The 17376-nt window shown below is 43.7% G+C and overlaps 1 protein-coding gene across 1 annotated transcript in view; it reads right to left on the reverse strand.

Annotated features, from left to right (window-relative positions):
- LOC124775385 (beta-1,3-glucan-binding protein-like) overlaps positions 1-16053 on the reverse strand; it is a 308989-nt gene extending 292936 nt beyond the window's left edge. The window contains exon 1 of the mRNA XM_047250223.1: positions 15872-16053. Within this exon, the coding sequence (XP_047106179.1) occupies positions 15872-16053 (182 nt within the window). The remainder of the gene's footprint in view (positions 1-15871) is intronic.
- Between the last annotated feature and the right edge of the window lie 1323 nt (positions 16054-17376).

The following is a 17376-nucleotide window of genomic DNA, read 5'->3' on the forward strand; positions in this document are numbered from 1 at the left end:
CTCTCCCACCTTCCTGACTACCAGAAGTTCTGCATATTTTGCGGGACTAGGAATCCGGGATCGAACCTCGGGCCGGCTAACCGATTTAATCTCCCAGGAAGTTTTAAAACAGCCCACACACCACGAGGAGCGAACTTTACACTCTCAAATTCATCAGTGGTATAATCTTTATCGATCTTATGATGACTGTACTAGACGGTAAACCACAGCACCGACTGAAAACAATCTAAAAGGGCTTTTCAGGTTGTCTCGCAAATCGTTCATGTAGTTTCCCCACGCTGTCCCCCGAAGCTTATTAGTGAATATGTATGAGTGGCTTTAACATATTTCTTCTACAATAAATTTTTCTCTGCAGTGTGTCCGCGAAGCTTCGGAAGGCGCGTTCCTTCCATCTTCGCGGATACGCTGCAGAGCGACGCGGCAAGGAACACAACAGTTTGTTGCACTGACACGCCGCGAGGACCCTCTTTGTCTATTATGTCATGACGTAAATTTTATCTATAACAACCTAGCAAGTTCTTGAACTAACGAGATTGTTAATCCTTTTTTTTCTTCCAGAAACAGACACTGGGAACTGCCAACAAAAAACCTAATATTTGGTTCCCGTACGTTTGTTTTGTGGAGGCGTGGTAGAGAGAAACTAGGTCGTTTTCACAAGCATCTCAAGGGATTGCTCAGACGATTTAGTTTAACATGGAAGACGAGGAAGGCGAAAGATTAAATTTTCTTGGTGTGCTAGTTTCCAAGAAAGGAGATGGTAGCTTAGGCCACACTGTTTATCAAACGCACTCACACCATTACCTATGCTAATATTCGAACCACCACCCATAACAAACACATTGGTGGATAGAGCAAGGAACATCAGCGAACCAAAGCTGCCTGACATGGAATTGGAACGTATCACCAATGCATTCCTCAGGAATGCTTATTGATGCGCTAAGGTAAAGATGGCATTAAGACAGTCGCGCAAAAATCATAGAACGCACAAGCGCCTGTTAAATCGATAGTTTTCCTGCCTTTAATTAAGGACGTTACTGACTGCATAGGAAAAATCTTGGGAAAACGCTATATTGATATAATCTACAAAACGACTCGGAAGATAAGGGATCGCCTAAAATTGGCCAAGGATGCACATAAACCGTTGGGAAAAACAGATATTTATAGGATTCCGTATAGTTGTGGGGAGGTGTACAGCAGCACTACAAAAATAAATGGTAAAAAAACGACTAAAGGAGCGCAAGGGCAATTGTAGAAGGGGGAAGACTGACAGATAAGGTGTTGCGGAACATGCTTTGCAATCAGGAGACCTCCACATTCATTTTGATAGGACCCAAGTACTGGCAGCCACAGGTGGATTCCATGAAAGGCTACACAGAGAGGCCACAGAGACTGTAAAACAACCCAGGAGTTTCAAAAGGAACGGAGAGGGCGTGTAATTTGAATGACATTTGCAGCCCGGTGACGAAGAATACGTGTACCAGTCTTCCACCAGTCTTCTATAGCAAAAACGGGCAACGGCAATCGACCACAGCCAATTACGCTCGGGTATTCAAAGCATGTGACGTCACCCCACTGTGCGGGAGCACTCGTAAACGGAATTTTGCTGCAGTCAGTAGCGAGCCACGATGTGAAAGAAGCTATGATCCCCTTGGAAATGTCCTCCTCCTATGGGGACGAAACGTTGGGTTTAAATGTGAAATCCATTCGACTACGGCATAATAGCCCGAAACATCTTATTAACTGTGACGTTTCCGGCAGCGAAAGCTTACATCTGATAATTACATTTTACAGTGTTCTGCTTATGTTTTGCCACGTATCTTACGCTGTCCTGTTTGCATTTGCAGCTCGGGTGTTGTGTGACACTCACGCGATTGCATGCTTCATAAAAAAAGAATTAAGTGCAGCAGACGAAACTTCCTGCTTGTACTAGCAGCAGCAGCAGCTGCTGCAGCCGCGGCGCAGACTAAAGGCGTCCTTGGAGTCCCAAGGTGGTTCACGGACCTGCGGCCGCCCAAGCTCCAGCAAGGAACCGTCACAGCCACCGCAATTCCAGATGACCCTCTAGAGTCTAGCCCAGCGGTCGTCAGACTTTTCTGCTCAAGAGCCAGTACGGACGTTGTGCGGCGGTACCTCAGGCCGCATGGATACCGATCTCATTATTAACAGGTAGTCAGTATAAATTAGTATGTTACGAGTCCTCAGTACATTAGCTATAGTAAGGGCACAGAAAATAGGCAACGGAGCCTCCCCGCCCCCCTCCCCCCTCTGCTCTGATGTGTTTCTTAAGTCAGCATCATTCGGAATTCGTGTCGATTGTTCTCTCTTGCAAATTGCTGCCACCCTCAGCAAACCCAGAGTTGTGTTACTGTAATTGCCTGACGAGGTGTTCTTTTGTTGTCTGAGTGCATTGTTTACTGACAGCAATTGCACTTACATTTAAATGCATTATAGTCGAACGAAGTAAGTTTGTACCACTGTTTTCCATTTTTGTCCAATACTGGAAGTAAAGCAGCAGTTACACACCACAGCAGACATTGTAACATCTGTAATATGTAAGTCTGCAGGCTTTCGTGGCCGTTGTCACTGAAGTTAAAATCTTCTGGGTTCTAGCAGTGTTCTAGCAGTAGTGGACACCAAAAAAAGCAGAGGAAGATTCCAGCAGAGGGGTCGAAACGTCGAACATTTTAGAAGAAACATGACGCGGCCTGTCAACCCCGAAGATTTTACCTTCATTGTGACATTGTGTCTTGAAAGGAGGGTATAAGATGAACATCAACAAAAGCAAAACGAGGATAATGGAATGTAGTCGAATTAAGTCGGGTCATGCTGAGGGAATTAGATTAGGAAATGAGACACTAAAAGTAGTAAAGGAGTTTTGCTATTTGGGGAGCAAAATAACTGATGATGGTCGAAGTAGAGACGATATAAAATGTAGACTGGCAATGGCAAGGAAAGCGTTTCTGAAGAAGAAAAATTTGTTAACATTGAGTATAGATTTAAGTGTCAGGAAGTCGTTTCTGAAACTATTTTTATGGAGTGTAGCCATGTATGGAAGTGAAACGTGGATGATAAATAATTTAGACAAGAAGAGAATAGAAGCTTTCGAAATGTGGTGCTACAGAAGAATGCTGACGATTAGATGGGTAGATCACATAACTAATGAGGAGGTATTGAATAGGATTGGGGAAAAGTTTGTGGCACAACTTGACTAGAAGAAGGGATCGGTTGGTAGGACATGTCCTGAGGTATCAAGGGATCACCAATTTAGTATTGGAGGGCAGCGTGGAGGGTAAAAATCGTAGAGGGAGACCAAGAGATGAATACACTAAGCAGATTCAGAAGGATGTGGGTTGAGTAGGTACTGGGAGATGAAGAAGCTTGCACAGGATAGAGTAGCATGGAGAGCTGCATCAAACCAGTCTCAGGACTGAAGACAACAACAAAAAAATGGTTCAAATGGCTCTGAGCACTATGCGACTCAACTGCTGAGGTCATTAGTCCCCTAGAACTTAGAACTAGTTAAACCTAACTAACCTAAGGACATCACAAACATCCATGCCCGAGGCAGGATTCGAACCTGCGACCGTAGCGGTCTTGCGGTTCCAGACTGCAGCGCCTTTAACCGCACGGCCACTTCGGCCGGCTGACAACAACAACGTGACATCTTACACTTGGACTTACTGAATGCTAGGGAAGTGAAAATGTACACTAATTATGCCATTTTGGAGTAAAATTTTAATTTTTATACTGGAATAAAGTTACACGTCATTCAGGTTAATTTCAGATCAGTCTTAAAATTTAATTTTTCCTATACGTAATGCCAAGGCCAAATTTAGATCCTCCAAAAAAAAAAAAAAAAAAAAAAAAAAAAAAAAAAAAAATCAGGCGCTAATAAGGAGCAAAACAGAAGTTTTAATTCAATATTGCAGGTTTACTCTGAAATAACAAGACATCTCTACCGACCTGGGACTGCTCAATTTCAATCACTACTGTCACAACCTCTCTTCAGTCAATGCAATTAAAGAATAATCACAAGCCCAAGAGACTGCTGAAAGTTGAAAAGACAGTTAAAATGCGAACTACAAGTAACAAATCTGCACTTCTAGTACACAATAGTGTCGAATGTCATTTTTCTTTTAATCACTGTATTGTATTACAACGGACGTAATTAATTTAATTCTCCTTACCACGATCAAGTACCGCGTTTGAAGATAACCATCTCTATAATACACATTCACCAATAGACGCACCGAGCGAGGTGGCGCAGTGGTAGCACACTGGACTCGCATTCGGGAGGACGACGGTTCAATCCCGTCTCCGGCCATTCTGATTTAGGTTTTCCGTGATTTCCCTAAATCGTTTCAGGCAAATGCCGGGATGGTTCCTTTGAAAGGGCACGGCCGATTTCCTTCCCAATCCTTCCCTAACCCGAGCTTGCGCTCCGTCTCTAATGACCTCGTTGTCGACGGGACGTTAAACACTAACCACCACCACCAATAGACGCTACTTCCATGTCAAAATTTATACCAGAGCACCTGATCGGTGCGGGCCGTGCACGCCCGTGAGTTGACAGTACCGGAAGACAAACAGCAGAACATTACTTCTCTCACATCCTCTAGGTCTGCAATGGCCGTGCTGCCTGTCCCTCTGCCACTGAAGCAAGCGGTCAACTGTAATTAGCTCTCGGCCGAATTCACCAAAGTCAATTATAAATTATGCACTCATAAAATATTATTGCCTCAGTAACTATATTTGTTTGTTACTGAGCAGGAAAACTACACTCTTTAAGGAGCTCTTAATGTTACATGACATTTTGGGATCGACTGTTATCAGTTAGATCAGTGATTCCCAAATTTCTTAGACCATCAACCCTGACTGTAATCAGACATTAGCTAGTACTCCCTCCTACTCCTGCCGTTTGATACCACCTCCCTCCTCCACCACATTATCACCAACTTTAGTACCTAACTAAACTGTAGAGCGAAAGGCTTTCCATGGAACAAATGTCCCATGCGTTTAGCTCCAACTACTGTTCTGCGTTCAAAGATTGTTAATTCCGGTCGTACGGCCACAATCACCTCCATAACCTATTCACACGAATCTCTTGAGTACAAATTACAGCACCGGCAGTGCACTGCCCTTTTATATCTTGTGTATGTTATACTAGCGCCATCTGTATATGTGTATATCGCTATCCCATTACTTTTTGCCAGTTCTGTATATGTCCTGTGAAGACCCGTGAATACGAGTCACAGCATTGTGGTTGTAATGGAAATGCAAACAGGCAGCTGTCAGTGAGGCTGACCACCATAAAAGGAGCAGCTTAATATACTTAACATAACAGAAGCAAAAAAAATTAACAATCCCTTATAATTCAACAACTTAGCTGGCTTGCTATAGATAAAATTTACGTGATGACATAACAGACAATGAGGGTTTTCGCGGATTGTCGGTGCAATAATCTGTTATCGTGTTTCTTACTGCGTCAATCTGCAGTCTTACTGAAAAAGATGGAAGGAGAGAACGCGCCCTCCGGAACGTCGCGGACGCACTGCAGAGAAAAATGTATTGTAGAAGAAAATATGTTAAAGTCACTCATAAGTATTTACTAATAAGCGTTGGGGGAAATGTGGGGAATCTACGAGGGTTGAAAGAAAAGTATTGCCTCCACCTTCGTTAATTGGGTTTGAATGGGAATATTTTAATAAATCAAACGCAGAAATAGTCCTTAGAATGTGATCTTTAATTAACAATTTTCACTTTTCCACATAATCACCATCCAACTGGATACATTTCTGCCAACGATGAACAAGTTCTCTGAAGCCGTCACGAAAGAAGTCGACGCTCTGTTTCCGCAACCACACTCTAATAATTCTCTCAAAGTCTTCATCAGAAGCGTAATGATGTCCCCGCATATGGTCTTTATCATCGGGAACAGATGGAAGTCAGACGGTGCTAAATCGACTGTATGAAGGATGCCGTACGGTGGTGAGATACCGTCTCTGAAGTTCTGTTGTGGTGGCACGTGGAATGTGTGGTTTGGCATTGTCATACTGCGAGAAAAATTTCCCTTTTCGTTTCGGGCCCTTGTTAGTCGTCCTTTCAGAGTTCGCAGCGTTGTGATGTAACGCTCTGAATTTATTGTTGTTCCACGATTCAGGAAACCAACATGGATAACACCCCATGTTATCAACATGGATAACATGGGGTGACTCCTTCTGCTGCCAAGGATTCAATGACTCCACGTTGCGTAAATCACGTCCCAGAACACTGTGACCATGATTTTTCCAGCTGAGGGCTGCGTCTTGAATTTTTTTTTCTGGGTCGAGTCTTTGTGTCGCTATTCCAGAGACTGACGTTTCGTCTCCGTGTCGTAATAGTGTACCCACGTCTCGTCTCCTGTCAAAACTGAATGAAGAAAGGCGTCACCTTCATTCTCGTAACGCTGGAGGAGTTCTTGGCGGATATCAAGTCTGTGCGCTCTCATTTCAAGAGTCAGCATCCGGGGAACCCATCGTGCACAGATCTTCCGATAGCCAAGCACAGCAATAATGTCAAATCCCGATTGTGCTTGCAATTTCTCTCTGACTGATACGACGATCGCGCCGCGCGGGATTAGCCGAGCGGTCTCAGGCGCTGCAATCATGAACTGTGCGGCTGATCCCGGCGGAGGTTCGAGTCCTCCCTCGGGCATGGGCGTGTGTGTGTGTGTGTGTGTGTGTGTGTGTGTGTGTGTTTGTCCTTAGGATAATTTAGGTTAAGTAGTGTGTAAGCTTAGGGACTGATGACCTTAGCAGTAAAGATTTCACACACACACACGACGATCGTCCTGAATCGACCTGTCAACATTTTGCTTGTGAAACTCGGTGGTTGCTGTCACAGAACGTCCCACTCTTTGTTTGCCACGCAGGTCAGATGTTCCCGCCTCAACATCTTTAAACTTACTCGCCAGACTTCGCAAAGTACTCACATCAACACAATCACCATAAACTGCTTTCATTCTCTGATGAATCTCCTTTGGGGTGACACCTTCTGCTGTCATGAATTCAATGACTGCATGTTGCTTAAATCGCATTGGTAGACCGTCTGCGCAGGGTTCCATACTAAACACTGTAACACAACCGTTCAATTCTATGACTTCCCGCCAACTGGAGCTGTAGAGAAGAGGCTACGGAACAAGCCAGTACCTGCCGCATCGCACGGCTGCTAACTGTTGAAGAGTTATCAAGGTGGAGGCATTACTTCATTCAGCTCTCCTATATAAGCGATTTGAAAGACAATGTGCATAGACCTCTTAGAGTGTTTCCAGTCGAAGCTGTGGTTTCCCGTCTAGTAAAGCGATCAGAAGTTCAATAAAAATTACGAAATAATTTAGACAAGATATGCATGGTGCGAAAAGTGGCAACTGATCCTGAACAATAAAAAGTATGAGCTCCTCCATATGAGCACTTAAAATAATCCGGCAAATTTTGGTTACACGATAAATGATACAAATTTAAAGATGAAGATTCGATCAAATGGCTAGGGATGACAATCACTTACAACTTAAGCTGAGCCATCACGTAGATAATTTTGTGGGCAAGGCGAACCAAATACTGAGTTTTATTGGTAGAACACTTAGAAGATGCAATAGAACTACAAAAGTGACTGCTTATACTACGCTTGTCCGTCCTCTTCTGGGTATTACAGTGCGGTATGTGATCCGCAGCAGGTGGTACTGACGGAGGACATCGAAAAAGTTCAAGAAGGGCAGCTCGTTTTGTATTTTCCTGGAATATAAGAGAGTGTCGCGGATATGATACGCAATCTGGAGTGGCAGTCATTAAGACAAAGGCGTTTTTCGTTGCAGCGGGATCTTTTCACAAAATTTTTGTCACTAACAATCTCTTCCGAAAGTGAAATACAAATTTTGTTGACTCCCACCTATAGACACATAGGGAGAAATGACAATCGTAGTAAAATAGGATAAATCAGAGATCGGTCGGAAAGATTTAGATGTTCGTTTATCCCATATGCCATTCAAGGGTGGAACGGTCGAGAAAGTGTCTGAACGTGGGCTGTGAAAACTCTGCCAGGCACTTGGATATAAACTTCAGAGTATCAATGTAGATGAAGATATATGAAGGTTGTAAAACCCGACTCTCATCAAGCGTCCATTCCTTTTTTTTCTTTTTTACTGTGAGGAATCTTTCAACAAAGAAATATTCATCAATGTTCCTGTGTAAAAACAGAACATAGGATGTCGGTACTCTTACTAAACATAATGTCTGTTGTTAAAAGTATTTAGGCTTCCAATATATCGGGAGGAAAAGCACTGCAACACAATCGAAAGGTAGGATATTTCACAATTTTAGAGTTTTATCTCCGTCCTGAGAAACTTTACTGCAAAATGTCCGAAACATAAAATATTTTTATTGTTTTAGAGCTTTGTCTGTGCCCTTATGAAGGCTGCAAAAACACGGCCGAAACGTTGAAAACGTTAGTATTTTAGCATTTTATCTACGCCTTGAGGATGGGCCCTGCAAATCGTCCGAAAGGTCGGAAAATTTTAATATTTTGAAATTTTATCTACGCACTGAGGAAGACCGCAGCAACACGGCTGAAATTTCGGGTATCTTACTGTGTTGACATGGTATACATTTCCTGGGGAAGATCGCAGCTACACGGCTGAAACGTTAGATATTATAAAATTTCATGAATTTGAGAATTTTGTAGGATGACATGATAGTACACTCAGAAGGCTTTTAATGATATTGACAATGCCATTTGATTTGATTTTGTTGCTTTCTATTATCCTATATCGCATATGCCTCTCTTGTGGTACACGGAAAGGGATTAGTCTTTTGTTTTTGAGTTTTATAAATAACGTAATGACATTGCGCTAGAAGAAACTGTTTACTGTGTGCTAGAATTAAGCTATAGTCGCACTATTCCATCGATTTCAACGTTCCATGGTGTGGCGAAAACGAACTACGAAAGAAACGTGTGAGAGCGCTGAAAGAGCTAATGCTCATGAAGGTAATGCTGTTAATTGCTTTGTGCTTGGCCTGTCCCTCCGTGCGGAGCGCAGAAGAGACGTTTCTGCCTCATCAGCTGATCGCTGCGGCCGACCTTGTACTCTGCTCGCAGCCAGCCTTGGCCGCAGATCTATCTACAAGAGCGCACACACCGACATCGGGAACCTGTTGATCAGCTGCGGCTGTCACACTCCTACGTGCTACCGTGCGCACAGCTCCCAGCATTCACGCGCCTCAAAGGGTTAGAACGCGATGACCCACAAAGCGACTAAACTAGACGTGTGGCATAGCTTTAGGCGCAATACAGACGTAGTGTATATACAGGGTGTTTCAAAAATGACCGGTATATTTGAAACGAGCAGCGATAGAAATACACCGTTTGTTGCAATATGCTTGGGACAACAGTACATTTTCAGGCAGACAAACTTTCGAAATTACAGTAGTTACAATTGTCAACAACAGATGGCGCTGCGGTCTGGGAAACTCTATAGTACGATATTTTCCACATATCCACCATGCGTAGCAATAATATGGCATAGTCTCTGAATGAAATTACCCGAAACCTTTGACAACGTGTCTGGCGGAATGGCTTCACATGCAGATGAGATGTACTGCTTCAGCTGTTCAATTGTTTCTGGATTCTGGCGGTACACCTGGTCTTTCACGTGTCCCCACAGAAAGAAGTCACAGAGGTTCATGTCTGGCGAATAGGGAGGCCAATCCACGCCGCCTCCTGTATGTTTCGGATAGCCCAAAGCAATCACACGATCATCGAAATATTCATTCAGGAAATTAAAGACGTCGGCCGTGCGATGTGGCCGGGCACCATCTTGCATAAACCACGAGGTGTTCGCAGTGTCGTCTAAGGCAGTTTGTACCGCCACAAATTCACGAAGAATGTCCAGATAGCGTGATGCAGTAATCATTTCGGATCTGAAAAATGGGCCAATGATTCCTTTGGAAGAAATGGCGGCCCAGACCAGTACTTTTTGAGGATGCAGGGACGATGGGACTGCAACATGGAGCTTTTCGGTTCCCCATATGCGCCAGTTCTGTTTATTGACGAAGCCGTCCAGGTAAAAATAAGCTTCGTCAGTAAACCAAGTGCTGCCCACATGCATATCGCCGTCATCAGTCCTGTGCACTATATCGTTAGCGAATGTCTCTCGTGCAGCAATGGTAGCGGCGCTGAGGGGTTGCCGCGTTTGAATTTTGTATGGATAGAGGTGTAAACTCTGGCGCATGAGACGATACGTGGACGTTGGCGTCATTTGGACCGCAGCTGCAACACGGCGAACGGAAACCCGAGGCCACTGTTGGATCACCTGCTGCACTAGCTGCGCGTTGCCCTCTGTGGTTGCCGTACGCGGTCGCCCTACCTTTCCAGCACGTTCATCCGTCACGTTCCCAGTCCGTTGAAATTTTTCAAACAGATCCTTTATTGTATCGCTTTTCGGTCCTTTGGTTACATTAAACCTCCGTTGAAAACTTCGTCTTGTTGCAACAACACTGTGTTCTAGGCGGTGGAATTCCAACACCAGAAAAATCCTCTGTTCTAAGGAATAAACCATGTTGTCCACAGCACACTTGCACGTTGTGAACAGCACACGCTTACAGCAGAAAGACGACGTACAGAATGGCGCACCCACAGACTGCGTTGTCTTCTATATCTTTCACATCACTTGCAGCGCCATCTGTTGTTGAAAATTGTAACTACTGTAATTTCGAAAGTTTGTCCGCCTGAAAATGTACTGTTGTCCCAAGCATATTGCAACAAACGGTGTATTTCTATCGCTGCTCGTTTAGTTTTTACTGCCATTTCAAATATACCAGTCATTTTTGAAACACCCTGTACAAGGCATGATGGAAAAGGAACTACCTGTATTTTCCGTGGACGTATTAGGATGGAACTGTTTTGCTACCTGGAACTGAGTCGTTAAGCTGTGACAGGTTTCATAAAAATCAGTCCACGAAGTGGCAGTGTACGAACCGTTTACTACAGTGGTGGTTTTGCGTTCTGCCAAAAGACGAGAGCGAGAAGTGACTCAAAGGAAACGACAGTTAGTTACACGTTCCATACATCATCTGACCGGTTTTTTTTATCGAAATGTTGTGGCAAGAATAAGTTTACAGGATCTGTATGCAAGATTAGTTTATCATTAATGAACATATTATTTTTCAGTCCTACTCGTGCAACTACACAGGCTACCAGTTTTTCATTAAAAATTCCCCTACGGAACTGTAGAATGTGTCCAGAAGTAATAATTTTAGGTCACACTTAAATCTTGCTTAGTTACCTGACAGCCATTTTATGTTCTTCGGCAAATGATCAAAAATTTTTGTTGATGCGTATTGAACTCTTTTTTTGAGCCACTGACAGTTTTATTAATTGGTAATAAAGGTCATTTTTCTTCTAGTGGTGTAAGTATGGGCATTACTGTTCTTTTCAAATGTGAAGGACCATTAGAGGGCCTAACTTCTTTACAAGATGACACCGTGTGAACACCACATATTATTCTTATTGCTCTCTTTTGTGTAATCAATGCTTTCTTTCTAGGTGATGAGAAAGTATAGATTGCACACGCTCCAGCGTTCGTTCCTTCGGCTGTTCCAAATATTTTTGTGTGCCACTTTTCGTGAAGCTATGCTGTTCTTTTAACTTCCGGTGGAGGGCCACAAGCCTGATGCCTGTAGTAAATTACTCGTCGGCACTGCATTCAATTGCTTTTTTTTACTTAAACATGTTACACCGTAACGACGCATTATGAGGTCGAAAAACAGTAGATCAGTAATATGGCATGACAAACGTGAGCAGCCCTGGCCTTTTTTTCAGACTGTGCATGTATCTAAGCAGAGTTTTTCTGTAGGCTTCTATCAAAATTAATGTGTAATCAAACGCGGGGAATTGATAGAGAAATTATTGTGACCATCAAATGATGAGAGAGAACATGCCTCTGGTGGAGGATTATTGCTCTTTATTAGCGTTTGAAATTAGATGGAGTGTCCCAGCAGAAAATTACGCTGATGGATGAATTATCACATTTCTGAAGCTACATGAGACGTAGAACTGTCGTCTGCTCCACAGGATAAACAGCACTCGCGCTCCTAAGCTCTGGTAACAGTTTCACTTCGGCTATTTCGTAAGCAGATAAAGCGGATAAAATTCATTTACTGCGCCTAAGAAACTCTGTCTGCACATCCTGTTCCCTTAAAAAATGTACTTAAAAATCTAACGGACACACGACAATACCGGTGACTAATCACCTAAACGCAATGAGTCGTCTATAAAATATCAGATAAGAAAACTAACACAAAACTGGAGAACGGATGTTTTAAAGCCCAAAACCATAAAACGTTACTGATCAAAGCCGGCTTATGTTACGAGATGTCTGTGCTTTTGATCAAATCGATACGTCGTTTAGTGAGTTTCAAATAAATGTCTTTACCTGCATTCTTTTCCTCTCTGGCGAACACAATGTTGCATTGATTGTATAGGAAGAGAGAACCTTGATTCCGCCTTTTCCATATACTGAACCACTAATTGCACCATTCCGCTGCGACTCACTCACAACTCGAATCTTCAAATGGTCACTGAATCCACCAGCTTTTCTCGAAAAAATGCCTAACTGGTGTATCACTGGCAGAGAAATTCAAAGATTCATGTTTGAATCCTGGTCCAGCGGACAATGTTAACTCGCGACGTGTAATCAGATATCATGTAGTAAGAGTTCCAGATTCCCTAACTGTCCTGTTCCCCGAAAAACAACCATCCAAACAACTTTCCAGCAAAAATAAGTTTTCAATAAGAGGTGATGTCAAAAAAGTAATTTTTATTTTTGGATTAGACTTTCAGTAAAAAGTGATGCATACACCCCACAAGCTTGACGTGGAACATGCATGAGTTTTGTGATCACGTCTCCAAAAAAAGAGTCAAATTCAGCAGGAAGTAGTGACTGTTGCTGCTTCGTCATTATCATACCGGACAGTATATCAACCATCAGTTGTAGATTCCGGGCTCTAAAATGCAGAGTTAATTTATATAGATATGCGATTAGAGCACTGAAAAGTGGCCGGAACACCTTTCTTAGGCTGTCTGGTAATAGTTTTCATTCGATACAGGAATAATTAAAGAAAAGTTTTGTTTTCAACATCGTCAGAGTACTGACCATAGCAGACCTGATGTTTTCTGTGTTTTCTCGCAGGATTTTGCCTTGTTTCCACTCGCTGCTTCAGTACTTTGTGCACTACGCTGTGTCACGCACTACCAAAGAAAAGAACAGAATAATAAATATTTTCTAGAGATTCTACCTTAAGCAAAATATTTTTTCTTGTTTTTACCCTTCACTCGTACATGTTGCAGTGATGCTTCACCACCATCAGCGAGTTTCTATTCATTTTACTTAATAGCCCATTTCGTGACTCGTATCGTTGCCTGTATTCTGCAGTACAGCTAGTACTTCGGTGCAGTTCGTCATCAGCAGTTTTCTTCTTGATGTTGCAACTTCCACAATGTCAGAATTCTCACAAATGTTTCCACTGCTTACGAAATACAATTGTAGATGCTGAACTGTATTGAAATATCAGTTGCACTCCAGAAGACGGACAAGAACGTGAACTTCAAATATGTTCTGTAAGATAAAATAAAAATATGGTGCTGCAACATCACCGAAACATGTATGGGTGAAGAAAGAAAAACAACCAATTATGCTTTATTCAAAGCGGAATCTTCACAATATATCTATTGTCCAAGCAAACATGGATACTGGTAGTTTAATTCCTAAGGAAAAAGGACCCCAAAATAAAGACTAGAATATTGCGAAAATAGTCGGCATTGCAATTGAAATTTGCTGATGTTCCAAAACGAAATTGCAACTCAGTGCGCTGAACCCGTGGCCACTTCGCCTTAGCGAACTCAGCTTATCAGATCAGCAAGCCTGACTGCAATCGAAATAATATCACTGTTACCTGTTAAGTAAGCGCACTAAACCCTCCCTAATCCGGCTGTCAGTAGTCCGGCCTCCCAGTAATCCGGTCAACACCCAGCCTCTAGTCCCTCAAGCGGAAATGACGCATACAACAGTGAATTCTCGTGTGCGAAGATGTTTTTAGTTAATTACAATGTTAAGCAGTGGTATAAGTATTTGAAATTGTGGCTCTCTTTACGATTCAGTATCACGGCTTCTAAAAGGAAAGACGTTATACTAGACCTCAAGCAGAAACTCGAAATTAGGCACAAGTTCAACTGAGGTTCTACATTTACATCCATACTCCGCAAGCCACCTGACTTTGTGGCGGAGGGTACTTTGAGTACTTCTATCGGTTTCTTAGCAGAAAGCCATAGGTGCTGAGTACGATGTTGGACGAGCAACTGTTTATGACCAATTTTAATAGACGAAGAGATAATCAAGGGCGTGCAGGAAAGTTATAACGAAAGTGGTGAAGAAGAGGACATAGGAGGAGAAAAAACGAAGGTATCTCACGCTGCTGATGCTGAAGCTACAGACATCGTCCTAGAGTACTTTATGCAACAATTAGAAACATGACGTTCCGTTGCAATGAGTGCAAAGCCGTTGTGCGATAAAGCACGCAGCTGCCGCTTACCATCATTGCGACAGTTAAAAATTTGGGACGTGTTTTACAGTGACTGTTGATACTGTTTATGTACAAACTCAAGGACTAAGTCTTCTATGAAACTGAATTTCTATGAAACTGAATTTATCTCGAGCTGACTCGCTGTTTTTCGTAACGCGAGAGGGCGCTCGGCGTACTTCGCACACACGTATAGAACAGCTGTCCTTATGTTACCAAGGTAAACAGGTATGTGCAAAATGACAGTTTAATCTTAGTTTCATTCAACAACGATAGAATAAATGTACACTAAATGAACTAAAGGACTGTTTAATAACAAAATAAAATGTCATTACATCACTCTGTTCCCGCGTACAAGTATGACCCCACAGTAATGACCCAGCCTAAGCATTAACCATGTCCATTCAGTGTCTTCTCTGTGTTTTAAGAATCGCCAACTGTGTTTTTTAACTTTCTGGTGACTTTTTTAACTGTCCTCCATGAACGTCTCCATGTCAGTCTATTTTTACCTCCATTTTCTCCCATTATTCTGTTTTCAGTTCCCCTTTTTTTCGCCTTATGTATGTAACATTTTATTCTTATTTTAAGTTGTCATGCCGCTCGGCTGAAGAGCGGCGAATTGTGCAGCTGACAGCCCTCCCCTGCCCATATGGGGCAGGGGAATGAAATCACAATAAAGAAAAAGAAAACAGTGCATTTGCGTCAGATCCCAGACATTCGCTTATTCGATTATTAATTCTCTCGTAGACAAGTGCCTATTTACAGCATTCTGCTGCTAGCTCGTAATCTGCGTCATTTTCTTGCATGAGAACAGCTTATCACTGTGTCAGCTGGAGCTATAATGAAGGAATAGGTATGGGCTCAGAATCGTAAAACAACAACGGAACGGAACAAGACAACTTGCGACTGGCACACTTTATACGTAGGCTCGCCCGCTCGAGAGTTAAAGTATATCCTTATGTGTTTACACTAAATGTAAGACACTCTCAATAATCCGGCTCTTCTGCTTATATGTCACCCATATGTGCAAGTAATGGCCTGATTAGCAGCTCTTCTGCTAATATGTCACCCATATGTGCACGTAATGGCCGGATTAGCAACAGTCTAAGGGTTTTTTTTTTCCACAGCGATGATTTAGTTAAGTAAGGACCCCGTGAAACTGACACAGAAACTGAATATTTGGTGACATTCGTACACCTTAAGCCAGTAACCAGTACTCGTACCGCTACGCTACAAGGCGAGCGCGGCGCGGCGCCGGGTCGCACCTGTTCTGGCGGCTGTTGCGGTAGTACTGGAACTCGCTGTTGTAGCCGCGCGAGCCGGTCACCAGGTGGTCCCAGACGGCGGGGTCCAGCGTGTCGAACTCGTCGCGCCAGACGAGTATCTCCCGCGCGGCCGCCGCCGCCGCCGCCGCAGCCACCGCCGCCGCCAGCAGGAGCCGCCACATGTCTGAGCGCGAGAGCGGGCTGCCAGCACGCCGCACCCCGCCCCCACCTATATACCGCCGCCAGCCGCCGCCCGCCGCCCGCCGACCGCCTCACCAGCGCCACAGCTGCTGACGCCTCGTGGAAACAATGCCGCACAGCCGTCACCGCGCAACCCCCACAAACGGAAGGGAACATCCAGGACGCGCCAGCCGACAGCCGCTACGTTTACACTCTACATCTACATCCATACTCCGCAAGCCACCTGACGGTGTGTGGCGGAGGGTACCTTGAGTACCTCTATCGGTTCTCCCTTCTACTCCAATCTCGTATTGTTCATAGAAAGAAGGATTGACGGTATGCTTCTGTGTGGGCTCTAATCTCTCTGATTTTATCCTCATGGTCTCTTCGCGAGATATACGTAGGAGGGAGCAATATACTGCTTGACTCTTCGGTGTATGTATGTTCTCGAAAGTTTAACAAAAGCCCGTACCGAGCTACTGAGCGTCTCTCCTGCAGAGTCTTCCACTGGAGTTTATCTATCATCTCCGTACCGCTTTCGCGATTACTAAATGATCCTGTAACGAAACGCGCTGCTCTCCGTTGGATCTTCTCTATCTCTTCTATCAACCCTATCTGGTACGGATTCCACACTGCTGAGCAGTATTCAAGCAGTGGGCGAACAAGCGTACTGTAACCTACTTCCTTTGTTTTCGGATTGCATTTCCTTAGGATTCTTCCAATGAATCTCAATCTGGCATCTGCTTTACCGACGATCAACTTTATATGATCATTCCATTTTAAATCACTCCTAATGCGTACTCCCAGGTAATTTATGGAATTAACTGCTTCCAGTTGCTGACCTACTATTTTGTAGCTAAATGAGAAGGGATCTATCTTTCTGTGTATTCGCAGCACATTACACTTGTCTACATTGAGGCCGGCCGAAGTGGCCGTGCGGTTAAAGGCGCTGCAGTCTGGAACCGCAAGACCGCTACGGTCGCAGGTTCGAATCCTGCCTCGGGCATGGATGTTTGTGATGTCCTTAGGTTAGTTAGGTTTAGCTAGTTCTAAGTTCTAGGGGACTAATGACCTCAGCAGTTGAGTCCCATAGTGCTCAGAGCCATTTGAACCATCTACATTGAGATTCAATTGCCATTCCCTGCACCATGCGTCAATTCGCTGCAGATCCTTCTGCATTTCGGTACAATTTTCCATTGTTACAACCTCTCGATACACCACAGCATCATCTGCAAAAAGCCTCAGTGAACTTCCGATGTCATCCACAAGGTCATTTATGTATATTGTGAATAGCAACGGTCCTACGACACTCCCCTGCGGCACAC

The sequence above is a fragment of the Schistocerca piceifrons genome, chromosome 1 (assembly GCF_021461385.2).
Source record: "Schistocerca piceifrons isolate TAMUIC-IGC-003096 chromosome 1, iqSchPice1.1, whole genome shotgun sequence".
NCBI lineage: Eukaryota > Metazoa > Arthropoda > Insecta > Orthoptera > Acrididae > Schistocerca > Schistocerca piceifrons.